The sequence below is a fragment of the Geotrypetes seraphini genome, chromosome 2 (assembly GCF_902459505.1).
Source record: "Geotrypetes seraphini chromosome 2, aGeoSer1.1, whole genome shotgun sequence".
Lineage (NCBI taxonomy): Eukaryota > Metazoa > Chordata > Amphibia > Gymnophiona > Dermophiidae > Geotrypetes > Geotrypetes seraphini.
In genome coordinates, this window is record NC_047085.1 from 45,834,849 (window position 1) to 45,861,944 (window position 27,096).

Below are 27,096 nucleotides of genomic sequence, written 5' to 3' on the forward strand. Positions count from 1 at the left end.
CATTTTGGAAACTAACTATTCTAGTCTCCTTTTCCTTGTCAAGTTTATGTATTATGTATTACACTTCTCCCTCGGTATTTGCGGGGGATAGGGGCAGAGCCAGACCGCAAATTGAGAAAAACCGCGAATAACTTCTCGTCCAGCTCTGACCCACCTCTGCCTCCCTCCCGCCCCCTCCTAGCATCCCAGCCTTACACTCGCGGTTTCACATATTTGTGATTTTTTGGGGAGGGGGGGACCCCCCCATAGTATAGAACGTTCCCGCCTCCCTCCAGCCTTCCTCCCGGCAGCCCAGCCTTACCTGGTGGTCTAGCGGGCTTTCGGGGCAGGAGCGATCTTCCTACACTCCTGCCCTGTGCAGATCTCCAATAGGAAATGACTGCCATGAGTTCCCATAGTCTCTCGAGACTACGACGGGAGCTCACGGCAGCCATTTCCTATTGGCAATCTACAGGGGGCAGGAGTGTAGGAAGATCGCTCATGCCCCGAAAGCCCGCTAGACCACCAGGTAAGGCTGGGATGCCGGGAGGAAGGCTTGAGGGAGGCAGAAACGTTCTATACTATGGGGGGGTCCCCCCCCCAAAAAAATCACAAATATGTGAAACCGCGAGTGTCAAAACCGTGAATAGGGAGGGGGGAAGTGTACATTACTGTTAACCGAGTCGAGCTTCTTTTGGTTGATGACCCGGTCTATAAAACTAAGGGCTCCTTTTGCTAAGCCGCGTTAGGGCTTTAATGTGCAGAATAGCGCTAAAAACGCTAGCGCACCTTAGTAAAACGTTTTAGTTAGTTAGTTAATAACAAAGCCAGTATAAATTCAAGACTCCTAGCAGTAGCGTACCTTCTCTTGCAGGAGGAATTGTAGTCGGCGGTGGAGTTGTTGGAGGGGGTGTTGGTGCTACAGTCGGGACTGGCACTGAAAATGAACAAAGAACGAAGCAGAGATTTCAGTAGCAATAATTCCAATGAGACACGTTTAAATAATACAGACATTTCATGGCTATTGATTCCAATTTAAAAAAAAAAAAAAAATGATTTATATACTGCTTTCCTGATTAATCCACTCCCCCCCCCTTTTTTTACAAAAGCACGGAAGAGGTTTTTAGCACCTGCTGGCGTGCTGGATGCTCTGCGCTGCTCTGACGCTCATCGGGTTAATGAGCAATGAAAGTGGTTTACATGGGCGGTATCACCTACTATGAAGCAACAAAACATGAAAAGCAAATTATACTACCTCATAGAAACCCAACCATCTCTTCTGCTCCCTTCCCCACCAGAACTAGCTTAGACACGCTCCAACCATGAACTACACTTCCCCCTCCGTATTCGCATTTTCTGTATCTACAGATTCGCTTATTCATGGTTTTAAACCAAAAAAATACATGCCCATGGATCGTGTATCGTCATTTTGGGACAGAGGCGCGGATGCACTAAAAATGGTCGTTAAACCATGTGGGTCGCTTTGGGCCAATCTTTTTGTCCGATTTCCACACAGCGATTCATGCTCAAATGGCTTCCCATGCAAATAAGTTTCGCAGAGGTCTGTTGTAATCCCACACCACCAGTCATTAGAAAACCGACTCTGACACATGTGCAGAGCGGTAGGGGAATCCCAAACAGCTGAGCTACAGAGAAAGACCTGAAGCATCTTCCTGCTGCTCAGCTGATCAGGCAGGAAGCCTCAGAGAATCTATGAATGCGCGGAAAACACATGGTGGGCCACTGTGTACAATGGATCAGCAAATTAGTTTGTCGTTAAACCCAGTCAAACTGGTTTAGCGATAATCATTAGACAACTGGAGAGCTTAGTGCATCCGGGTCAGAGTCCAGAAAGGCTACTCTTATTAACTTTCTTTATGTAAGCAAGGACACACACAGACAGAAAATAGATAGTAGATGGAAGAGTAAAAGGATTTATCATATGACTATATGCTTCCCTCTCCGTATTCGTGGTGGTTAGGGGCAGAGCTGGCCCGCGAATATTAAAAAAATGCGAATAATATTCGGGCCGGTTCTGCCCCTAACCCCCGCTTCCCCTGGCTATTTTAAGCCCTGAAAGCCCACCCACCCCTTAAGCCTTACCTGGTGGTCTAGCGGGTTTTCGGGGCAGGAGCGATCTTCCCATGCTCCTGCCTCGTGCAGATCGCTCACAGGAAATGGCTGCCTTGAGCTCCCATCGTCTCTCGAGCCATTTCCTGTGAGCGATCTGCACGGGGCAGGAGCGTGGGAAGATCGCTCCTGCCCCGAAAACCCACTAGACCACCAGGTAAGGCTTAAAGGGGGGTGGGGGGCTTGCAGGGCTTTAAATAGCCAGGGGAAGCGGAGGTTAGGGGCAGAACCGGCCCGAATATTATTCGCGGTTTTTTAATATTCGCGGGCCAGCTCTGCCCCTAACCACCGCAAATACGGAGAGGGAAGCATATAGTCATATGATAAATCCTTTTACTCTTCCATCTACTATCTATTTTCTGTCTGTGTGTGTCCTTGCTTACATAAAGAAAGTTAATAAGAGTAGCCTTTCTGGACTCTGACCCGGATGCACTAAGCTCTCCAGTTGTCTAATGATTATCGCTAAACCAGTTTGACTGGGTTTAACGACAAACTAATTTGCTGATCCATTGTACACAGTGGCCCACCATGTGTTTTCCGCGCATTCATAGATTCTCTGAGGCTTCCTGCCTGATCAGCTGAGCAGCAGGAAGATGCTTCAGGGCTTTCTCTGTAGCTCAGCTGTTTGGGATTCCCCTACCGCTCTGCACATGTGTCAGAGTCGGTTTTCTAATGACTGGTGGTGTGGGATTACAACAGACCTCTGCGAAACTTATTTGCATGGGAAGCCATTTGAGCATGAATCGCTGTGTGGAAATCGGACAAAAAGATTGGCCCAAAGCGACCCACATGGTTTAACGACCATTTTTAGTGCATCCGCGCCTCTGTCCCAAAATGACGATACACGATCCATGGGCATGGGCAGAGCTAATCCGGGGCTTCCCAAACTTCTTCTGGTTACCCTGTAGTTAGTTGGGATACCCAGAATTAAAATTGCATGACATAATTTGCATACATGGTAGACTTTATATATGAAAATGTACCACATTCTGTATCGTAGCACTGAATATCCATAATTTATTTAACCGTCACAAAGATCATTTTAATAAAGCTTGCTGCAACAGCTCAAATATTGATATGTACACTCTTACTTTATGTCTCATGTAATAAGATAATGATATACAGAAAGCAGTGAAGTAAAAGTGGAAGCGAAATCAAAATTGTTTAAAAAGTAGATAATATTTTGTGAATCTTTGCATTGGTACGGCATGCATGTTTCTTGCCTTGTCAACATTTATTGTACTTCATCTACTAAACTCAATAAAAAATTTTTGAACTAAAAAAAGTACACTTAACTTTGAAATACCTTTATACCAGTGGTCTCAAACTTGCAACCCATGGGCCCTATTTTGAGGCCCTCGGTATTATAAAGAATGATTCTTTATGGAAAACTTGTGCCTTAGGTGAGCGGCGGTCGCTGTAACCTCATGCAAGCGCTTTCCTGCATCTGTACGCAATTGTGAGGTGGAGTGGAGAGGACAATCACATACAGACGCAGGAAAGCGCTTGCGTGAAGTGACAGCAGTGAGGCGGGCAAAGTTCCAGAACGTAAGATAATCATTGGAGGCAAGTGCAGCTTGTGTGTGTGTCCAATGCTGGAGGAGGTGAGAGCTGAAGGCGGTTGCGGACGCGACTGCCGGACACTTAAGGCACAAGGTTTCCATAAAGAATCATTTTTTATAATACCGAGGGCCTCAAAATAGTTGGTCCAAAATCTTGCCTCTTGCAGTTGATACTTTGATAGTTTTTCACTTTCTGCATGTTGCACTGCTTTCAGCTGTGTAGAAATGATATTAGCAGAAGCAATTAACCCCCTCTTTTACTAAGGTGCGCTAACCAATTAGCGCATGTTAATCGAATTAGCGCATGCTAAACGCTAGCATGTCCATAGACTAACATGCACGCGTTAGCGTTTCGCATGCGCTAATCGGTTAGTACACCTTAGTAAAAGAGGGGCTAAGGAAAGATTTATAAACTATAACGAGTTTTACTTCATGCAAAGTTGTCATTTCTTTAATAAGACATTAACCATTTTTTCTGCGGTCTTCCAAGTACCTACAAATCCAAAATGTGGCCCTTCATATGGTTTGAGTTTGAGACCGATGCTTTATACCTATCTAAATATAAAAACCTTGGAGGTTTTCTGTACCAACGATCTCCTGGCCCAGGATTCCACGAGCCAGGGTCTTGGGCCAGAAAGCCCCCAAATCACACACCCCTACCACCCAGTGGTCCAGCAGTACTTACCTGGACCTGCCCACTGGTTGCCTGTCGCACACAGGGTAACTTACAAAATCGCCCTCCTGACATTCAAAACAATGCAGACTAACACACCAGCATTCATAGATAGATTTTTGATTCCTTATGACCCCCCAAGATCTTTAAGATCTATCTCTCAACATAACCTTAACATTCCTTCTTTAAAAATTATAGGCACACGTCGCACCTCCACTTTTTCTGTAACAGCCCCTACGATCTGGAATGCTCTTCTTTTATATCTAAAAATGGAAAAAAACTTAAAAAATTTTAAAAGCAACCTAAAGTGCTTTTTGTTTAAAGATGCTTTTAATTGAACTATTGTATTTTAGCTATCAATTTTTATGTGTTCTTTTTTATACTGTTCCCCAGTTCCTAAATGTTTTCCTTATATGTTCCTCACATTTTCTATTGCAATTGTATTTCTCCCCCCTTCCCACTTGTGTCTATGGCCTTTGGGTCAATAGTTACCCAGTTTGAACAGTTGGTAGTCTAGTAGTTTTTATAGGAAAGTATGTTTAATTGTTATTTTGTTTAATTGTTATTTTTTATCTTGTACAACGCTTTGTAGAAACGAAAAAGCGTTTAATCAAAAACTGAATAAACAATAAAGACATATCATCTATGCATCTTATTTTGTCACCTGCTGTCTTGGATAGCCACTGGAGTTCAAAAGAAACCATTTAAGCCAGCTGAACCTACATCATTTTAAAATTACTTCAGCTAAACCTTCATCACTTTCCAAGATGGCAGGCAGCAAAATAGGATACATAAGCAATACTTCCCTAGGTCCAGATAAGCACTGGTGAACAACTGGGAGGAGGCAGGTGATTTGGAAGTCTCTGTTCCTCAGGTCGCCATGTTTCAGGAGTCCCAGGCTAGAGACATCTGGGCAAGGGATACCATGGGATCTCAGACTATGGGTTAGGTGATCTGGAGTCTGTGTCCAAATTTTCAGATGCTATCTCCAAGGTCCCCAGCTTGGGGATCTCATAGCAAATTGTTTTTCCTTTCTGATGACTTAAATACTTATGGAAACTTTACTTACGAAAGCTGTGAGGAAGTGGAGAGTGTAGTGGGGAACACTTCCTTGCTGAGGGTGCAGTTTAGCTGCCTGGCAGCAGGGGGCACTAAAAAGCTTAAGCAAGACCTGAGTCAAAGGGTCAAGGCTCAGGGAGAAGGAGGTTCAAAAGCTTTGGGAGAGTGTAGAATCAAGATACTTCCCAGCACCATGGAGGGAGGGAGGGAGGAAGCTGGAGAAACAGCATGGAGGAAGGGAGGGCTGGAGAAGCATTATGGAAAGGAGAGAATGCTGGAGAAAAGAGCATGGAGTAGAGTAGTGCTGGATGGGAAGGCAGAGATAGAAACAGCAGGAGAGGAGGTTGAAAGGAGAGAGAGGGACACCCATGGGGGGGGGGGGAGGTTGGAAGGAGAGAGAGAGAGAGAAGCACCTGTGGGGAAGGAGGGTTGGAGAAAGAGAGAAGCACTAAAAGATTATAGAGGGTGGGAAGAAGAACCAAGGAAATGGGTGGTGTGGACGAGGCTGTGGGTGGTATGGGCAGAGCTATGGGTAGAATATGGGCGGGGTCATGTGTCCTCTTTTTTTTTTTTCTGCAAGTATGGTAACCCTAATTCAAGTGTCCAGCCTGTGGAAAGAACAGACTTGAGACATACCTGTTTTGAACCTAATCAAGTTTTGTTTTACTTGCAATCCATGTGTGTTAGGCTGCATTCCTGGGAGTTCCAGCCTTGACCATAGAAGTGAACTAAAGTTTAGCAGTATCAGAGAAATATAAAATTGCACTAATTTGGGAGGCAGTTTGCTTCTTAAGAAGTAAGGTAGTTTCATATGAGAGAGTGGTGGAAAACTGGAACACTCTCCCGGAGGCTGTCATAGGGGAAAACACCCTCCAGGGATTCAAGACTAAGTCAGACAAGTTCCTACTGAACAAGGACGTACGCTGGTAGGCTTAGTCTCAGTTAGGGCGGTGGTCTTTGACCAAAAGGGCCGCCGCGTGAGCGGACTGCTGGGCATGATGGACCACTGGTCTGACCCAGCAGCAGCAACTCTTATGTTCTAACCATTCCCGTGCTAATTGCGCTAAGACTAGCACAGCAGTTTATTTTAATGCTGAGTAATCTTAGCGCAGACAGGTCAGTACTAAACTGGAAGTAAACTGATGCACCAAGCTTGATGCAGTTTATGGCATCAGCTCATAAATACTGTTTGGATAAACAGATTGATATTCTTTTTTTTTTTTTATCTTTATTGATTTTTCAACTATCAACAGTGCAATACGGAAGTATCTAAACATATAATAACTCAAGAAAAGCACATTCATCTTACAGACATATAAGAGCAACCACTTTATCCCACCCACCCAATGACTAATCAATAAAACACAAATAACCTTTTCTTACTTAAAATAATAACAGGTTGATATTCAAAAACATTTACGTGATCCATAGTTGTACCAGCTGCATAAGTGCTTTGAAAAAGTTGTGCCAGATCTATGGACAACTTTGGCCATTTTAATTGCAAAAGAGCCAAAGTTATGTGTTTAAAAAGGGAAGTAGTTTGGGGTGAGCCAAGGACGATCTAAAAAAGTTGTTTTGTTTCATGTTCAGCACACTTTGTTCCTGTCCCCCTGATGGCATAACTGCCCCGTGGAGAAGAGTAGAAGAGAAAAATCAGAGGAACTGTTGTTGTTTATTTGTGTGTGTGTGTGTGTGGGGGGGGGGGCTGCTGGATTCAAGCCACAGGAGATCCATGTGTCAGTTCGGAAGATGAAATAGACAACTGAGGAGTGTACTGGAATATCCAGGAGATGAGCTACCCCGTTTCCCCAAAAAATAAGGCCTATCCCGAAAACAATCCGAAGTTAAGATCAACCCCTGAAGCCTCCCCCACCCCCGCCAGAATGTCCCTGACACTCCCCGACTCCATCCCTGACACTAGCACTGCCTGATTCGCCAAAAAAAATCAAACTTTATCAATTCAGCGATCCCCACCCTGGTGAGACCTGACATATCTTCGCTCGGAGGCCTCCTAAAGCAGCAGAGACGGCGGTGCTCTGAACGGGCTGCTTCATGGCCTTCCCCGCTAGGGCCTTCCCTCTGCCATATCATGGTGGAAAGGTCAGTAGGGTTCTGCTGCACAGGGGGATGGGACGGAGGGATAGAAAGATGTTGCAGAGGGAAGATCTAGCCCCGGTGGGGAAGACCGTGAAGCAGCCCGTTCAGAGCGCTGTCACCGCCGCTGTTTTTGGAGGCCTCAGAGCGGAGGTATGTCAGTCTCACGGTGGGAGGGTTGGTGGAGTTCTGCTGCACAGGGGGATGGGAGGGAGGGATAGAAAGATGCTGTACAAGGGGATGGGTGAGAGGGTAGGAAAGATGCTGCATATTGGAGGGGGAGGGGAGAAAGGAAAGAGGAAGAATTGGGGTGGAAGAGAGGAAGGGAGAAATGTTTGTTGTACATGAAAAAAAAACAAAATAAGACATTCCCTGAAAATAAGCCCTAATGTGTTTTTTGGCCCCATAATTAATATAAGACACTGCCTTATTTTTGAGGAAACATGGTATTTCCTGCAGTCCTGCATCCCACTTTCTCTACCATAAAGACTCCAAGTCTATCCTTACTGCCTACAGTAGAATTCCAATTTCTCTCTTTGTCCACACCCCTCCTCCTGGCTTACAGGTACTAGCCACTAACTTCCTCCTGGGCGCTACTGCGGTGGCCTGGAGGACTGCCAATTTCCCTAGCCTGCCTTGCGCCTCACTTCCCCCCTTGCAACTACAAAATGAAATGAAAGCATGCGCAGGACCATAGCCCTGTGTACAATGCTGCTGGTTTCCCTCCTCCTCCTCTCAAGTTTTATTAGGATTTTATATACCGCCTATCAAGGTTATCTAAGCAGTTTTACAATCAGGTACTCAAGCATTTTTCCCTTTCTGTCCCGGTGGGCTCACAATCTATCTAACTTACCTGGGGCTATGGAGGATTAAGTGACTTGCCCAGGGTCACAAGGAGCAGCGCGGGATTTGAACCCACAACCTCAGGGTGCCGAGGCTATAGCTTCAACCACTGCGTCACACACTCTCATAATGTAACTTTCTATTTCAGAATCCATAAGGATTTTAACTTGTTCCATCAAACTCCATACCTCTCCCCCGAGCCTCCCCAAACAGTAGCCTATAATAGATTGGAAAGCAAATCTGGAAGTCAGTATGAGGAGCAAGAAAATGGGGAATCTGAATCTGTTTTGCAAAATCTTCAAGGAGAAGAGAGAATTTGGAAGGGATATTTTAAGATCAATTCTATAACAGAATAGGAGCCTATTCTATGAAGGAAAGTAGGTATCTATCAGGTGCCTAAATATAGTTGCTTTATTATAAAATCACTCTTTATGTGTTTATGTGTGTGTGGGGGGGGGGGGAGAGGCGAGGATTTAGAAGTGATAGGATTCTCAAGCCCCTTTTGTGCTATTATGGGGAGATGGAAGGACGGGTAGTGGGACTGCCAAGCCCCTTTTGTGGTGTGGTGTCTATCTAGAGTATATTTTCCACCTAGAGATTTGTAACAGTCCAACTTGTTCTGTTTTCCTAGTAGGAAGTGTATTAATGTTCTAGGAAATTGTTTTCTAATCAGTGATCATGGTAAACTGGTATACTGTTAATTCTCATCTCAACCCTTTCATTGTATTTAAAATGGCTTCCTTCACAAATCTGTAAGGTTTAACATCAATAAGTAACACTCGGTGCTATTTAACTTATTTATAAATGATCTGGAAATTGGAATGGCGAGTGAGGTGATTTAAATTTGCAGATGACACTAAATTGTTCAAAGTTGTCGAAACACATGTGGATTGTGAAAAATTGCAGGCAGACCTTAGGAATTTGGAAGACTGGGTGTCCAAGTGGCAAATGATATTTAATGTGGACAAGTGCAAAGTGATTCACATTGGAAAGAATAACCTGAATCACAGTTACCGGATGCTAGGGTCCACCTTAGGGGTTAGCACCCAAGAAAAGGATCTGGGTGTCATCGTAGACAATACGATGAAACCTTCCACCCAATGTGCGGTGGAGGCCAAAAAAGCAAACAGGATGCTAGGAATTATTAAAAAAGGGATGGTTAACAAGACTAAGAATGTTATAATGCCCCTGCATCGCTCTATGGTGCGACCTCATCTGGAGTATTGCGTTCAATTCTGGTCTCCTTATCTCAAGAAAGATATAGTGGAGTTAGAAAAGGTTCAAAGAAGAGCGACCAAGATGGTAAAGAGGATGGAACTCCTCTCGTATGAGGAAAGTCTAAAATGGTTAGGGCTCTTCAGCTTAGAAAAGAGAAGGCTGAGGGGAGATATGATGAAGTCTACAAAATCCTAATTGGAGTAGAACGGGTACAAGTGGATCGATTTTTCATTCCGTCAAAAATTACAAAGACTAGGAGAGAATAGATGAAGTTACAGGGAAATACTTTTAAAACCAATAGGAGGAAATTTTTTTTCACTCAGAGAATAGTTAAGCTCTGGAACGCGTTGCCAGGGATTGTGGTAAAAGTGGATAGAGTAGCTGGTTTTAAGAAAAAATTGGACAATTCCCTGGAGGAAAAGTCCATAGTTTGTTATTAAGAAAGATATATGGCAAGACACTGCATGCCATGGAATGTTGCTACTCTTTGGGTTTTGGCCAGATACTAGTGACCTGGATTGGCCACCGTGAGCATGGGCTACTGGGCTTGATGGACCATTGGTCTGACCTAGTAAGGCTATTCTTATGCTCATATCAAAGTGCATATGCTCCTTGTCAAACTACAAACTTCTGAAGGAGGCTGTTTTCGACATAATGAAAAGTGCTGAGAGTTTGACATCGCCTTCGGGCAACATACTCTGATTTAAGAGTGAGATTCATTCCTTTAACTGTTATGGGATACACAAAACCCTGCCCTCAGCTCCACCCCCTTCCTGCTCCTTCCCCAATCCCCTGCCGCACGCACACACCCCTTCCCTCCCCAGTACCTCTAGTTGTTCACCGCTGCCAACAACAATAACTTCGTCATGCTCCTCAAGACCCTGTTGGCTCTCCCTCTGATGTCACTTCCTAGGCGTGGCTCCCAGAAGTGATGTCAGCAGGAGAGACGACATGGTCGCAAGGAGCACGTTGAACTTGTTGCTCGCGGCGGTGAACAACTAGAGGTATGGGGGAAAGGAAGGGGTAAGAAGAGGCGGGGCAGAGAGGAGGAGGGGTACCGGCACTCCCACCAACATGGCCCCCGGGGCAGACCCCCACCTTTACTATGCCACTGACTAACAGTATATAGGTTGCAGTTAACACTTAAAGGGTTGCAATAAACCAGTGTCTCACAAACTCTCCCGAGCCGTAGCACACTAAACTCAGGGCCGTGATTGGAGGGCATCCATAAATGCACAGACGTCGATGCGATGATGTCACACACATAGACTATGTCATCATATTGACATCCGTGCATGTACGGAGGCCCTCAAGACGGAGTCCTGTGCAGCAAGTGGAGAGGCACAGAGAGGAGGAGCCTGGAGCCTGGAGGAGGAGCCATAGGGATTGGACTGGCTTAGCATTGGCAAGTCAGACATGACAGAAATTTGGCTACTAAAGCGAATAATCTAGCACAAATATTCCATAGGAACTGAGCTAGGAAGCATAGGTATGACGGATGTGACATTGCTTATTCAGGGTGGGCCACGGAAAAGTAGCCCGCCTCTAATACCGGTGCCAGAAAGATGATGTTCTCCCTGGAACAGCGAATAGTGATTGTGGAAGGTGCATAGATGTGAACGGGGACCACTCTCACCATCTGTGGCAACTTGTGGGTAAGTGAATAAAAACGATCCACTTGCTCGTTCATCTTGTCAAATTATTGCCGGAGGCGGGGCTACTTTTCCGTGGCCCACCCTGTACAAGGATAGCCTACCACAGTAGATTTGGCCATAGTCTATAGTGGGTTCCTCTTGGCAATTGCTGGAGGAAAGGGAAAAGGCAATATGAGGAAGTGTAGGTGAGGCTAGTCTATAGCGCTACTAGATGCACGCGGCGCCATTAAACATGCAAGAGATAGTCCCTGCTCAAAAGAGCTTGCAATCTAATTATGATAGACACACAGATTGTATAATAGTATTGTATGCTAGTATTGTATAATAGAGGCCCCAGGCAGAACTACTGTTAAAAAATTTTTCATTTAGTGCACATCATCCCAGCGCCTACATTTCAGAGCTCTTCCTTGAAATTTTTGGTTAAGGGGCTGGAGGAGTTGCCGTACAGTGAGAGATTAGAGAAACTGGGCCGCTTCTCCCTTGAAAAGAGGAGATTGAGAGGGGACACGATTGAAACATTCAAGATAATGAAGGGAATTAGCTTAGTAGATAAAGACAGGTTGTTCACCCTCTCCAAGGTAGAGAGAACGAGAGGGCACTCTCTAAAGTTAAAAGGGGATAGATTCCGTACGAACATAAGGAAGTTCTTCTTCACCCAGAGAGTGGTAGAAAACTGGAACGCTCTTCCGGAGGCTGTTATAGGGGAAATCACCCTCCAGGGATTCAAGACAAAGTTAGACAAGTTCTTGCTGAACCAGAACGTACGCAGGTAAGGCTAGATTCAGTTAGGGCACTGGTCTTTGACCTAAGGGCTGCCGCGTGAGCGGACTGCTGGACACGATGGACCACTGGTCTGACCCAGCAGCAGCAATTCTTATGTTCTTACCCCAAAGTGCATTATATAGAATTGCCTTTCATATTTTAAATGGTGGTGTTAACTAATGAACAATATTATTAACAATGCTTTTTGTACTATTTGGTATGCAAAGTAGGTGGGCTTTGGTAAATACATCACACAAATGCACTTACATGTTGTTTCCATTATTCCGATAGCTGGTCCCTCTACTTCCTGGAACTGGGAATAAACACTGATTTTATACTGTGTGTTAGGTTTCAGCTCATAGAAACAGTGCTGGGATGTCCCTCCACTGAGCAGCACTTCATTCTTTCTCCCATCTGAAATGATAAAAGGTAGAGATCGGTGCTCGTGAATGCGGAAACGCTCCTCGTTGCAATCAAACCAGGCATGAATACTCTGACTTACATTTACTCAAGATACCATTGTTACAAATTGAAATACATTTTTAAAATTTCTATATCTGTGAAGTTATATGGTACGGCGACCCGTCAAATGCGCCCAGGACAATTGTGCCCCAACATTTGCGCGCAAGACAAATGCGCACTGAATAAGGGGGGGGGGGAGGGTGACCTGATCTGACCTGACAATTGTGCCCCAACAGGATACTCTTTTGTATTTTTGAGAGTTACAAAGTAACCCTCTTTTTTGAGGGGGGAACCCAACCCCCACTACACTTAAAACATTCCCTTGCTATCTCGTGTTAGGATAAGGTTCACATGATGATTATAGGAAGCGAATGTTTTAACAGGGCGCGATTGTCATATGGGCACTTGTTGGTGCGTGCATCTGACAGGGCGCAATTGTTGGGGGTACAACTGTCCTTCGCGCAATTGTCGGTGTACCATAGAGTACAGGGTACGTTGTGAGATCTGCCGTTTCTCTTTGTAAATAGCGGGTTCACCGACCTGATCGGGAACAGGGCAGTCCGCCCATCTGAATCTACAAAGACAAACTGCAGATCGCACATCATCCCCCAAAGAAAGCCACAGACATGCTGTTGAGCAGAATCTTTTATTACAGTACTCGGACCGCTGCTGTTCAATGTATTTATTAATGACCTAGAAACAGGGTTCATTCCTTAGTTGTTTCCCACCTTGATTACTGTAACTCTCTTTACAGCGGACTCCCCCCCAAAAGAAATCCGACGCTTACAATTAATCCAAAATACGGCAATAAAACTCATTTACAAAATAGGCAAATATGATCACGTTACCCCTCTTTTGAAAGAAGCACACTGGCTTCCTATTTCACATCGCAAGACTTATACAACTATCCTGCTGACCTTTAAAATAAAACTCTCTCACCAGCCTTCATATCTTGATAGGCTTCTCATCCCTCAATGCCCAACACGCACACTGAGGTCAGCAGATCAGAAGCTCTTTTTAATTCCTTCTATAAAAGATTTCTTTTACACCAGGAAAATAAATTTCACAGTAGTCGCCCCAACATTGTGGAATGCTCTGCCACATCAACTCCGATTCGAACAACAACTCGATAAATTCAAGATAAGCCTGAAGACTTTTTTATTTCGTGACGCTTTTACCTGTGCTTAGAGCATCTCTTTTTTACTCAACCAACCGCTTTTATAAAGCGGACCCACCCCATATGTTTTATCCTATTCCCTCTTTTCCTTCTTCTTCTAATTATAATATAATAATAATAATAATAACTTTATTCTTATATACTGCCAACAATCTTGCGACTTCTAGGCGGTTTACAATGAAGAGAAACTGGACAGACAGCGAATTACAGAGTATAGCATTGAACATCAAGTGATAGTAACAGGAGAGTTACAGGGCTGTGTATTACATGGTTTCACAATGAGTAGCATTATACAGTCGACGATATTCAGAGCATAAGTAGGAGAAGAGAAAGGAGATTGCGCTTTGAGTTACAAAGGTGCAAGGCTGCGAAGGTGAAAAAGATAACATAAGATGTTGATGAGAAGTAAGTTGTTAACTTGGTACATTTGAATGAAGGACGGGCACCAGTGGGAAAAACTGGTAACAATTAAAGATAGAAATTTTGGCAGAAGAGGGTAGACGGACTCCTTGGGATGGGAGGGAGGCTCCGATTTTAGGGGAGAAGTCTGGTTAGGTTATAAATTTATTAAACAATGTGGTTTTTAGTTCTTTCCTAAAGATACTATATGATTCTCTGGCGGCATAAGTGAAGTAGCCTGTCCAAGTTTGTATGTAACTTTTCCCCTCCTTTCCCTCTTACCCTCACTCTCAAGTCCGTCCAGTTAATGTCCTTAATGTACACTTTTATTATCTTTTTTAAATATTTATTATCTTTTCCTCTTTTTAAATATTTTATTGTAAACCGGCCAGATACTTGTTGATGGTCGGTATATTAAAAGTCAATAAACTTGAAACTTGAAACATGAAGTGTGAAGTTATAAAATTTGTGGATGACACTAAACTCTGTAGCAGGGTTAGAACGGTAGAGGAATGCGAAGAATTACAAAGGGACCTGAACAAGCTGGAGGAGTGGGCAAATAAAAGGCAGATGAGCTTCAATGTGGAGAAATGCAAGGTCATGCATGTAATAATAATAATAATAATAATTTTATTTCTTATATACCGCTATACCATAAGTTCAAAGCGGTTTACAACAAGATTCATGCAATGAGAGAATGCGATGTTTACAACAAGATACATTAAGTTCAGGGCGGTTTGCAAGAAGATACGTGCAATAAGAATACGAGATATTTGCAACAAGAAACAATGTTTGAAGCAGGATACAGAAGTACAGAGCGGTTTACAACAGGACGCATGAGTTCAAAGCGGTTTACAAGAACGTTGGTTTCTAACTGACAAAACACAGCGAGACCCGGACACCTGGAACAAGCACAATGCCAGCTGCGGAAACCCTGAGAGAACATATAGAGTGAATGTATGGCATAGACGCACAGTGAGGGTGGTAGAGACAAGAACGGTGTGTAGAATTCAAGACAGCACGGTGAGAGGATGATATTATAGCACTGGGCGTTCTTATTGTCATTATGTTCTATATTTCCTCTTGTCTATCTTTCTAATCTAATCTTCAGGTTATATACCAGGTCATCTCCTATCAGAGCTCAACTCGGTTAACAGATAATCAGAAGACCAGAATATACATAAAGATGTGGAAAGGAGAGAGGAGTAGAGTTTAGCTTAGCCTATCGTAAAAGTAAGTCTTGCAATGTTTATTGGTTAGTAGATCTTATGGGTAAACTGTTTAAATATTGTGACAATAAGAGTTTTTAAAGTTTTCCGAAACAATTGCAGCTGACCTATCGTTCTAATAGAGCCAGGACGTCCATTCCAAATCTCTATTAACTTAAAAGCCTACGACTGACAAAAGTTTCCCAGTCAATTTAATTCCCTTAAAAGAGGAGAACAATAGTTTATACTTCTGTGTGTTCCTCGAATAACAGGATCTATGAGCATTCCAGTGTAATGGGATCAAAGAGTCAAATATTCCATAAAGAAGTTTGAATGCAACACATGCACATTTAAATTGAATCCATGTCTATAATATAGTGAATGAAAGGAGATAACTGATCGGCACCTCCAGTCTGCCCAATAGTCACACTCATTATACAGTATGTTCATGGTTAAATTGTCTTTTCTTTGATATTTCTGGGCAATAGACCATAGAAGTCTGCCCGGTACTGTTTTTAGTTTCCCAAAGCTAGAGTTGCCATCAAAACCCATTCCAGCCTATTCTAACCATCTTGTCACTGGAGCTCCAATCAAAACCCTCCCCAACTCATCCTAAGCTAAATCACCATATATGGGACACAAACCACGCAGGATTGCCCAGTGCCGCCCATAGTTTGTTTTATACTGTTCATTTTCTGATTAGAGATCCTCTGTGTTCATCTCACATTTTTTTGAATTCCATCACCACCTCCTCCCTCGGGAGGGCATGTAATTTTTAACATAAACTGCCTGATTTGAACATTTACTGTAAGGTAGCATTCAACTGATTAGCACTCACTGTATTATTATATAAGGTTCCTCAATAAAAATATCAAAAGAAAATTGAGTCTATAACTCTCTGTACTGCAAAAATTGGAGATTTGCAGAAAACGTCCATGCACAAAATGGAATGCTAATCAGATGCTTATATGGATTAGGAAAAGAGGTCAACAGCTATGTTGAACTGTACTATATTTATAGATTAATTAATCTTCATAACGCCAAGACAAATAATTTCTAAAAAGATTGGAAGCAAAAGCTACAGTATTAAAAAGTGAAAACAATAGTCTTCATTTTTATATGTGCCAAACCATTGCTTGGCGTTTATAATCTTCTGTAGATAACCCTAAATACTTTAATGAATTTTGGGTTCAGTAACAGTGATAATCACTGGCTGAATAAGAGGAAGACCAGGTTGAACAAAGAAATCTCTTCATTATAAATGTTAATCCAAAGAAATATAAATGACTCTTTTGTTCTTTTTTCATTAAACCATGCCTATTATGAGAAGGACTGAGGCGATTTCTGGCAGTGTTCCACAAGGCCAAATGGGGAACAAAGGAAGCCTGAACTTGGGTTACTCCTAGATAAGGCGGACATTTTTAATCATTGATATCAGGAATGATCTTGGCTTAAACAGAGCTTGTGCTTAGCTCACATTTTGGATCAACCTTATCTGTATTTATAGACTCTAGTTTTAAAAGGCATGAATAAATACACTGATAGGTTTTAACAGTATCTCTTCTCATAGTAAAGACAACTTAATTTCTAAATAATTCTGTCTTTATATCATCATTTTCATTTTGTAAGGTTTTTAGAATGTGCATAGGAGTTTTTAACTAATCGTGTTCCTGTTATAGAAACATAGAAACATGAAAACATGATGGCAGATAAAGGCCAAATGGCCCAACTAGTCTGCCCATCCGCAGTAACCATTATCTCTTTCTCTCTGCAAGAGATCCCACGTGCCTATCCTAGGCCCTCTTGAATTCAGACACAGTCTCTTTCGAGAGACTGGTCCACGCATCTACCACCCTTTATGTTAAAAAGTATTTCCTGAGCCTATCACCTCTTAACTTCATCCTTTGCCCTCTCATTCCAGGTATTTAAACGTCTCTATCATATCTCCCCTTTCCTGCCTTTGCTCTAAAGTATACAGATTGAGATCTTTAAGTCTGTCCCCATATGCCTTATGACACAGATCACGCACCATTTTAGTAGCCTTCCTCTAGACCAGGAATCTCAAAGTTCCTCCTTGAGGGCCACAATCCAGTCAGGTTTTCAGGATTTCCCCAATGAATATGCATGAAATCTATGTGCATGCACTGCTTTCAATGCATATTCATTGGGGAAATCCTGAAAACCTGACTGGATTGCGGCCCTCAAGGAGAGACTTTAAGATCCCTGCTCTAGACTGACTCTATCCTTTTTATATCTTTTTGAAGGTGCGGCCTCCAGAATTGTACACAATATTAAAAAATTAGGTCTCATCAGTGCCTTATAGCGGGGCATCAATACTTTCTTTTTCCTACTGGCCATACCTCTCCCTATGGTATATATAAGCACTTTAGCCAATTCACTGATGTCACTACTTTTCATATTTGCATTCTACCAAGAGGGAATGCTTGAAATCTCAGCATCTTCATGCTTATTTTTGAAAATTTTGGCTCTGAACAGACTATTAACCACGGCTGCTCCACGCTGGCCAGACTTTGGAAGAGTGCAGTTTCCTTCAAGGCTCTTTTTAGTAGTGAACTAGGCATCATTTTATTTTAACTTATTTTAGTTGGTGGTGGGAGGAGGGAGGTCAGGAAAATGTTGACTGCAAATAATTAACCTCATTTAACTAACTTCCATTAAATCGCTTTAGCACACATTAAGTAATTCAAGTACATTATTCTTAATGATGCCTATTAACTAAATATAGGGATAATTTTTATAATTGGTGCCTGTGTGACAAGTCCAAGAAGGCAGCTGGTTTAAACCTAAAGGCAACATAGGCACCTATGCACTTTCTATACAATAGGCTCCCAGAGCTAGTCCTAGTGCCACATAGGTCCAGTGTACAAATTTACACTTACTCCAATGTATGTACATTGTAACTTCACCTCACTCTGTCCCCGGAAACGCCTGCTCTCAGATCACTTAACAATGGGCTCACTGTTAAAAATGTGCCTACTTCGTAAGCATGTGTACCCTCTGTAAGAGTTGCTTCCACCACTCTATAAAATTACTCCATGTGCTTATTAACTCAGATTAATGTAAGTGAATGTGCAACAACCCAATTAACTCATTAATGCTCATTCATAAATCAGGGCCAGACTTGGATGTAAGATTAAAGGATTCAACTTTATACAAATGAATGTATGTGTCACAGAGCCAAGACATTATTAACATTAACTTAGTTCACCACCCTTTCCGTAAAAAACTATTTCTTCAGAATACTCCGGAGCCATGAGAAGGCATAGGATGAAGTTAAGAGGTGATAGGCTCCGGAGTAATCTGAGGAAATACTTTTTTACGGAAAGGGTGGTAGTCTCCCGGAAGAGGTGGTGGAAACAGAGACTGTGTCTGAATTCAAGAGGGCTAGGATAGGCACGTAGGATCTCTCAGAGAGAGAAAGAGATAATGAGGCAGACTAGATGGACCATTTGGCCTTTATCTGCCATCATGTTACTATGTTACTAAAGTTCTATGGCATCACAATGCAGGTATAAAGAGCTTTAGCCAATAGGGAGAGGAGATGATAGTTGATGTTGCAGATGGGCAGACTAGATGGACCATTTGGCCTTTATCTGCCATCATGTTACCATGTTACTAAAGTTCTATGACATCACAATGCAGGTGTAAAGATCCTTAGCCAATAGGGAGAGGAGATGATAGTGGATGTTGCAGATGGGCAGGCTAGATGGACCATTTGGCCTTTATCTGCCGTCATGTTTCTATGTTTCTATAAATTAGAGCCAAGACAATACTGACATTAGCTCAACTTATAACATGGTTATAAATTAGTCTAAATCCATGAAGCACAGAAAAGTGTGTAATCCAGGAAACACTAAAGAGAAAGTTTTCAAAGAAATCTAACCACCTAACAACTCCTCTGCCCTTTCTTTCTTCTGGACAATATATCTTTGGCTGCAAAAGACTTTCCATGTATGACTCACAGTGCAGGTCATATAACGAGTTTTGATTTAATGCATTTTCTTTGTCAGAACTGGATGCTAGTAAAAATAAATAGGAGTGCTCTTTCTTTCAAGAACTTAAGAAAAAGAAAAAAAAAAGTGAAACAGTAGGAGTATGAATACTGGCAGGGGCCTGGTAGTGCAGTCTTTCATTTACTTACCTAATAGTGATTCCAAAATAATCCTGTATGCAGTTGCATGCCTATGAAGCTCCCATTGAGCACACATGCTAGTCATTCGCACCTGATACGCATTCAGATTCGTCACCACCAAGTCCACTGAAATAAAAGTACAATCCTTGAGACAGTTGTACTCTGCTAAACTTTTAGAATACATCAGGAAAACATAAAATACCATCGTACCATACTGCACCGTGATATCCTACTGAAGCATATGGGAAGTCAAAGAAAATTTGTTAGCAACGATGAACTAACGTTGAAAATTCCTGTAAATACACGGTGCAAAATAAAAGAGTGAAGCAGTCAACTGTGACCTTGGATAGGTCACTTGGTCCCCCTTATGCCCCAGGTATATTAGATAGATTGTGAACCCACTGGGACAGACAGGGAAAAATGCTTGAATACCTGAATTAATTCATGCAAACAGTTCTGAGCTCCCCTGGGAGAACGGTATAGAAATTTGAATAAATAAGCATGGACTAGATGATAGCCCTTGAATGCAGAATAAACACACTGCACAAGACCTCTGATGGATTAAGGTAACATTCCGACCTGTTCAACTTGAGTCCCCAAGCAACAGTTTTGGAAAGGGCTCCAAAGCCATAGAGGGTCCACCTCAGAAGATCCTGGAACAGCTGCCCATTGGGTCTACTTCTTCCTCAGGACCCAGAACCACAGAGCCTGCTTGGGTTGAATGTATGGCAGTCTCTCCTAGAACAAGACACGCTGCGTGCAACAGTTATCAAACTGAGGGATGCCAAACTGAGGGATGTCCAATCCCTCCTGCCTGGAACATCCCCCCACCCCCCAACGGATGTGGCAGATGATATGCCCAATCCCTCCTGCCCGGAAACCCCTCCCCCCTCCCCCACAATGAAACCAGCAGGAGGGTGCCCAATCCCTCCTGCCTGGGACATCCCCCCACCCCCGACGAATGTGGCAGGAGATATGCCCAATCTATCCTGCTCGGAAACCCCCCCCCAATGAAACTAGGAAGGTGCTCAATCCCTCCTGCCTGAAACCCCCACCGTAGATTCTGCAATGACCCTCCACCCCCACCCCTACTCCTCCTAACCCCCACCCTTCCCGGACCCCATACAGACTCCCCTAACCTGTAATGATGGCCAGCTGGATGGGTTTTCCCACCATCCGGCCGTCCAGCCCACCTCCGTCAGAATGAGGCGGGTCTTCCCCTTCCTGGTGCACTGTGGGATGTACCAGGGAGGGGCCTAAGGCCTGATTGGCCCAGGCACCTAAGGCCCCTTCCATGGGCAGGGCCTTAGGCACCTGGGCCAACCGGAATCTTAGGTAGGCCAATGTGCCTAAGGCCCCGCCCCGCCCAGTCAAGTTCCCTGAAGAAGCCAAGAACGTTGGCAAGACGGGTCCCATCAGACTTTGGGATTTACAATAATTTCAAGCACTAAGATAAGTGCCTTGATTTATTGCTTATTTACTGCTGGTTTAAAAGTTATTTAAAAGAATTATTACTATTTTCAAGTATTTATCAAACATTTCATTAATTGAGAGGTTTTTCTGATCAATGAAAGATACTCTGACCTGCTAATGCTGGCTGAATCTCTATTCGAATCCAGCGCAGGCATCTGAGATCTTTTCCTCTTAATGCAATTTACGCACTAGAGTTGTGTTTGAAACCTATTTTTCATATTTGCTTGAAAGTCTGTAAGACTTTATACAAACTATATTGGAACTTTATGGAAAGGCTGCATTTGTAAGTAATTGACTTTTGATAAATATTGAATAAATATTTTCAATTGAAAATGCATATATTTATAAAAATTCTTAAATTTATTGTTTATTGAGAGTTTCTATACCGCCACAATTTCAGTATGGAAGTAACGTCTAGCGTACAGTGACTTAGAATGTTAGGACTGCATGAAGGTGAGAACAAGATGGAGCCATTCTTACATGTCTTAGCCACACCCATTAAGGCATCACTGACACCTGTCGAGTATGAAGCAAACACTTTGAGGCTGTATTCTGTCCCACTCAGCAGGTTCACAATCAGCATGTTGGTAATATCATCTCCCACAAAGGTCTCCAGTGCAGGTCCAGAGACTGAAGGAAAAAGCACACACACAAAAAAAAAAAATACCTGTAATTGATTAAAATCATTGCCAGTGAACACAATGTGTTGTAAGAATACCGTCTCAGTGAACTTTGCCTCTAAAAGAATTTGCCAGCTTATCTTCCATCTCTTTTAGAAGAAGCCAGGTATACATGACTGAATATTGGCTATAGTTAATTTAGAATAAACACAATATATAAGCAGTATGTGGATATTGGCTTACAAACATGACTTTATCCTCAGAAGAATTTTTATTATGCGTGAATCACTGATTTTCTTCCCCCAGCAGCTTCCACGTGCTCCTTTGGGCTTCCTGTTCAATTAGAACATGCTCAGCAAAGGCCAGGATGCTGGATGCCTTTGTTCAGCAACAGCAGTCCTCAACCAGCAGCTAAGGACCATGGGGCTCATAATCAAAACAGAAATACGTCTACAATTCCGCCCAAATCGGCACGTTGACGACCTTAAAGACAGGTCGTCCAAGTGCCGATAATCGAAACAGGTTTTAGATGTATCTAAAAACAGCTTAGGCCCTTTCAGTGCCGCTGTATGCCCAGAGCTGAAAGGGGCATTTTAGGAGGAGTGGTGAGGGCGGGATTTGGGCGGGATGTGGGCTGGCCTAGACTTAGTCGTATTGCAAGTATAACTAAAAGTTTAACAAGACTGCCTAGATGTAACTTATATGTAGTGACTTAGGTAGGGTTACCAGACGTCTGGATTTACCCGGACATGTCCTCCTATTGCGGACATATCCTGGGGGCCGGACGGCTTTTCAATACCCAGCACTTTGCTGTTCCGGGGGGGGGGGGGTTGCCGTTGCTGTGGGGGGGGAGGGGCATTGCCATTGGGGGCCCATTGCCGTTTATGCCGGGAGGGGGCCGTTGCTGTTTTATAAAATATCAAGGTGAGTTGTCCTCCTTCAGCGGGCCCCCCTCACAGTTTCGGGCCCTACGCACGTGCCTACTGGGCCTATTGATTAATCCGGCCCTGCCTGGAAGGAAGGGATAATTTAAATTGTTGATTACCTCTTAAAAAAGAATAAGAGGAGTAAGAATTCCATATAAAATTTTAAAAGCCACACAAGCACACTTAAATTGAAATAAACCAGGAGCCAATGAAGACTCTGGAGCAACGGAGTCACATGCTCAGATTTACATTTCCCAAAGATCAATTTCGCAGCAGTATTCTGAATCAGCTGCAATCTATAAAGACAATTTTTTTGTGATACTGAGGTAGATAACATTACAATAGTCCAGACGAGATAATATAATTGACTGAACTAAAATAGAAAAATGACGATGAAGAAAAAGATGTCTCACCTTCCTCAGCATACGCAGACTAAAAAAGCATTTCTTGACCACAGAGTTAATTTGATCTTTAAAAGAAAGAAAGGAGTCAAAAAAGACTCCCAATATCTTAGCAGAAAACTCGATTTGTAGAGAGAATCCAGAAACCAGGGTTACAGAAAGAGGAAGACATCTATAATCTATCTATATAATAATTTGGCCAGTCTCTGGAAAACAGCATTAAAAAAAAAGTTTTCATATTGCAGTAAGGCATTTTGAGCTTCACATGGTAGCAGAGATCTCCTCTCCTCAAGTAAAGGCACAAGGCTCCAATACACATGAGGCACAGCACCATTTAGCCTCCATCTCATGCCTTCTGGCTTAGACAGGATGTTACAGTACGTTCTTCCATTGTATTTTACTTTATACTGACATTCTTTTAAACCAAGAGCACACAGTGGGATGATGCCACACACAGAGTGGCTAACCACAGTTTTCTCAAGTGGTTCTTAGAGGCCAGCCAAAATTGTTGTGTCATCTATGTCAATATTGTTGTGGTGCCATAGAAATGATAAAGAGGAGTAGCTGTAGCGGCGGAAGTGGGTGTGGGGGAGGGGAGGTGGTGGTTTGCCTAAATTGTTTGGCCATGCAAACAAAAAGAAAAAGCCTTGCAGCAGTGCAAACAAACTACCACACACTCCCTTGAGAACAGTAACTAGGAGCAGATGTGATCAGGAGAATGGGAATGGGGACGTGCATACCGCCTTTTTGTCGCTTTGGCATTTCAAAGCCGATATTCAAAGCGGTAAGCACTGGAGGATTAAGTGACCTGCCAGGGTCATAAGGAGCAAAATCATACAGTTGTGGTGGGCACTCTTGTAATGAGAGATGATTTTTTTTTCATTAGCAGTTCTTCAAAGCAACTACATTGCGCGGCCGCGCTTGCCTTTAGAGCACAACGGTAATGTTTTGAATTTCAAATATATTTATTGAATTTTTAGTAACCAAAACAGAGATACAAAAAGAACAAAAAGAATAATGAACAAGTGAACAAAGAGGTTCAAACGAACCAACCAGATATCAGAAGAGTACATAATACAGAATACATATGATATGATGTTTATAATTTTCGTTGCAAAAAAGAAAAAACACAAGGAAACCTGGAGGCTCAAAAGAACCCACTGTAGAACCTGGAGAGGAGAAAGAGAGAAAAGAGGAAGACTAAGAAAAGGTGAGGAGGAAGAGGTAGATCAAGTAGAAGATGGAAGAGAGAGACTAGTAATGAAATAGTAATGAGTGAAGAATGATGAGTAATGAGTAAAGGATACGGGGCGGACATCCCATGCCAACCTAGAGTAATGGATAGAGAAGAAAAAGAGAGAGAAAGTTGGACATAACAAGATCAAGAGAAATTAGAGGAAAGACAACGGTTAAGGAGAGTTGTGTCGAATAGGATCCCATATCTTGGAAACGCGCTGCAATCGGTTTGTAAATTCAGCAGCTTTTAGTTCATAGGAATGAATCATGAGAACAGTATTCCACCAGAAAACAACATTAAGCAAATCTGTGGATTTCCAATTGTGAAGAATCATTTGAATTGTTAAAGCAATTAAAATATTAAGAAGAGCTTGTTGACTGGCGGAGAGGGGATCTGACACAGCTAAAGCTCTGTAAAGCAAGATATCGAAGGAGAATCCCGACGAAATAGGGAGAATACGTTGAACAAGACGCCATATTTGTGTCCAAAAGTCCTGAAGGATAGGACATGCATAAATCATATGATGAAGGTCCCCTAACTCCGAAGCACAGTGCCAACACCTATTGGAATCCCTAATGCCAGCCATATACATCTTGTTAGGAGTCCAGAAAACTTTGTACGCAAGAAAATAAAGCGACTGAGATAAACTTGCAGATGCTGTTGGGCGAATTATTTTGCTGAAATAATGGTCCCAGTCCTGTTCGGTTCCACGCCAAGTGGAGTAAGATAACCAAATATCCGTAGATCTCTTGGATCTAGGGTATAAATGTGATCTGAGTTCTTTATAAAAAAGGGACGTGGTATGACCTAGTTCTAGCGCTAATTTTGAGAGAGTCATGAAAGGAGAGGTTTGGGTATAGGAAAAAATGGATGGGGAACATTTAAGTAGACAGTGAGAGAGTTGAATCCAATGATAGCATTCTGTTGTAGGTAAGTCAAACCTGTCCATGAGCTGAGCAAAAGAAAGGAGTTTACCATTATCCATGAACTGATTTAAAGTCCATATCCCTTTGTCAATCCAGAACTCCAGTGAATAGGGCGATTACCAATACAAAAAGAGGGGTTGTACCAGAGAGGAGAACCGTTCGTGTTGCGTCTATCGGACCCGGAAATACAATCAAAATGCTGAACCGCTTGGAGGGTGGCATATATGGTGGTAGATTTACAAGGTAATGAGGAAGTAGAAAGGAAAGACAAATTAGATAATGGGATCGGACTGACAAGATGTGTTTCGACTCGAAACCAGGCAGCCAGTTCGTTAGAGAGACTAGGATCCAGTGTCCAGAATGAACTATACCGCAGAAACGAGGCAACATGATAGAGAAAAAAGTCCGGAAAGCCCATGCCCCCATTTTCTTTAGAGGCTTTGAGAATTTTTAGGGAAATATGAGGTGTTTTCTTACACCAGAGGTAAGCTGAGAGCTTCACTTCAATAGATTTATAAAACTCCTTGGGGGCTAATCTAGGGAGCATAGAAAGATAGTAGTTAACAGTCGGTGTGATAGTCATCTTGATAGCCTCAAGACGTCCCCACCACAACAAGGAAAGAGGGGACCACCTCTTCACCAATGCATCGATCTTGGATATTAAAGCAGCTAAATTGATAGATATCATGGTATCAGTATCATGATGAAACAGGATACCGAGGTATTTTAAGGAAGAGCTGGCCCAACGAAATGAGATATGACCACAATCAGCCAGTGAAGTAGAATCATTGAGAGGCATAACCTCGGATTTATCCCAGTTTATACGATAACCGGAACAGCGTGAAAAGTCAGACACTATTTGGAGAAGAACAGGAATGGAGGAGGCTGGTTTCGAAAGGAATACCAACAGATCGTCAGCGTAAGCTAAGGTTTTAATTTGTGAAGAGCCCACAGGAATGCCAAGTAAATGCGGATGTTGGCGAATCGCCAATAGCAATGGTTCGAGAGCTAGGTTGAATAAGAGGGGTGACAAGGGGCAACCCTGTCGGGTACCTCTGCGGAGAGAGATAGGGGTAGATAAAGAGTTGTTGATCCGCAATCTAGAACAAGGCTTGTTGTATAGTAATTTGATCCATTGTATAAAATCTGGGCCACATCCAAACCATTGGAGAGCCGCAAATAAATGATTCCATCATATCGAAGGCTTTCTCTGCGTCCAAGGAAATAGCTATCATCGGTTCAGTGGTAGAATGGGCGATGTCTAGAACAGAATGGAAAGTACGTGCATTATCACCAATAAAACGAGCTTTCATAAAGCCTACCTGATCCGGATGAATGAGGTTGCCCAAGATCTTATCCAATCGAGATGCTAGGACTTTAGCCAGTATCTTACAGTCAGTGTTGAGTAGAGAAATAGGCCGATAATTGGCTACCCGTGTTTCGTCTCTCCCCGCTTTAGGTAAAACAATAATGTGCGCTTCCGCGAAACCACCTTGATCATCAGGATTAGAAAAAAGGTAATCAAAAAGGTGTTTCAGCCAAGGAATAAGATCAGTAGAGAAGGTTTTATAGAATTCCATCGGAAGTCCATCGGGCCCTGGTGATTTATGTGAGGAAAGGGATTTTATGGCTTCCAGAATCTCGGTTTCTGCAATAGGAGCCCCAAGACATGAGGCCTGGGAACAATCCAAAGAGGGATGGGATATATCTTGAAAGAAAACAGAACTAGAAATAGAGGAGGAGTTGATGGACGAAGAGTATAAGGCACTATAAAAAGTGGCGAAGAGCTGGGATATGGAGCAATCATCTGTAGCAGAGGTACCATCTTCTCTCACTAGTGCAGCCACTCTAGATCTTTGCTTATGATTAGCCAGGTAACGAGCCATAGAACGACCAGCTTTGTTGGCAGACATGTAGGTGCCCGCTTTGGATACTAAGAAGTCCTGTTGAGCTCTAAGCCGAGATAGAATGTTATATTCAACCTTTTTCTGAACTAAATCCGAGGACATTTGAGTAAGATTATTCGTGATCTGCTGGCGTTCCAATAAAGATATATCCTTCTCCAAAGATTCCATATTAGAATGATCTGACCTACGCTTCCAAGCAGAGAAGCTGATTACTTCACCTCTGAGGGTCGCT

At 42.9% G+C, this 27,096-nt stretch overlaps 1 protein-coding gene and 1 long non-coding RNA gene across 5 annotated transcripts in view; one reads left to right on the forward strand and one right to left on the reverse strand.

The window, feature by feature from the left end:
- Positions 1-27,096, reverse strand: part of COL14A1 (collagen type XIV alpha 1 chain) — a 393,953-nt gene that overhangs the window by 168,328 nt on the left and 198,529 nt on the right. For both annotated transcript variants that reach the window (XM_033933023.1, XM_033933024.1), the window contains exons 22-25: positions 21,328-21,477; positions 19,384-19,500; positions 12,243-12,389; positions 842-916 (exon numbers count right to left, since the gene is read on the reverse strand). In XM_033933023.1, the coding sequence (XP_033788914.1) occupies positions 842-916; positions 12,243-12,389; positions 19,384-19,500; positions 21,328-21,477 (489 nt within the window). The remainder of the gene's footprint in view (positions 1-841; positions 917-12,242; positions 12,390-19,383; positions 19,501-21,327; positions 21,478-27,096) is intronic.
- LOC117355058 overlaps positions 1-27,096 on the forward strand; it is a 163,168-nt gene that overhangs the window by 61,719 nt on the left and 74,353 nt on the right. The window lies entirely within an intron of this gene.